The 597-nt window shown below is 47.4% G+C and overlaps 1 protein-coding gene across 1 annotated transcript; it reads left to right on the forward strand.

Moving 5' to 3' along the window:
• Window positions 1-4: 4 nt before the first annotated feature.
• LOC109131776 (DNA-directed RNA polymerase V subunit 1-like) lies at window positions 5-592 on the forward strand (the record flags this gene model as incomplete). Its single annotated transcript, XM_019242956.1, has 1 exon — window positions 5-592. A coding segment is annotated over one exon (588 nt), but the record flags the coding sequence as incomplete, so codon positions are not given.
• Between the last annotated feature and the right edge of the window lie 5 nt (window positions 593-597).

The following is a 597-nucleotide window of genomic DNA, read 5'->3' on the forward strand; positions in this document are numbered from 1 at the left end:
GGTCATGGATGGGGATGTTGTGTTTATCAACCGACCCCCGACGACACATAAGCATTCTCTTCAAGCGCTTCGGGTGTATGTTCATGAAGATAACACCGTGAAGATTAACCCTCTGATGTGTAGTCCCCTCAGTGCTGATTTTGATGGTGATTGTGTCCATCTGTTCTACCCACAGTCACTTAGTGCTAAGGCAGAGGTTATGGAGCTCTTCTCTGTGGAGAAGCAACTGCTTAGCTCCCATACTGGACAGCTGATTTTGCAGATGGGTTGTGATTCTTTACTGTCTTTGAGGGTTATGCTGGAGCGGGTGTTTCTGGACAAGGCAACTGCTCAACAGTTAGCTATGTATGGCTCTCTGTCTCTGCCACCACCAGCACTAAGGAAGTCCAGTAAATCTGGCCCAGCTTGGACAGTTTTTCAGATTCTACAGCTTGCCTTTCCAGAGCGTCTGACCTGCAAAGGTGACAGATTCATGGTTGATGGAAGTGATTTGCTGAGGTTTGATTTCGGGGTTGATGCGATGGCATCCATCATCAATGGCATTGTAACTTCAATCTTTCTGGAGAAGGGTCCAAAGGAGGCACTTGGATTCTTCGA

This window comes from Camelina sativa, unplaced genomic scaffold (genome assembly GCF_000633955.1).
Source record: "Camelina sativa cultivar DH55 unplaced genomic scaffold, Cs unpScaffold04968, whole genome shotgun sequence".
Classification (NCBI taxonomy): Eukaryota; Viridiplantae; Streptophyta; class Magnoliopsida; order Brassicales; family Brassicaceae; genus Camelina; species Camelina sativa.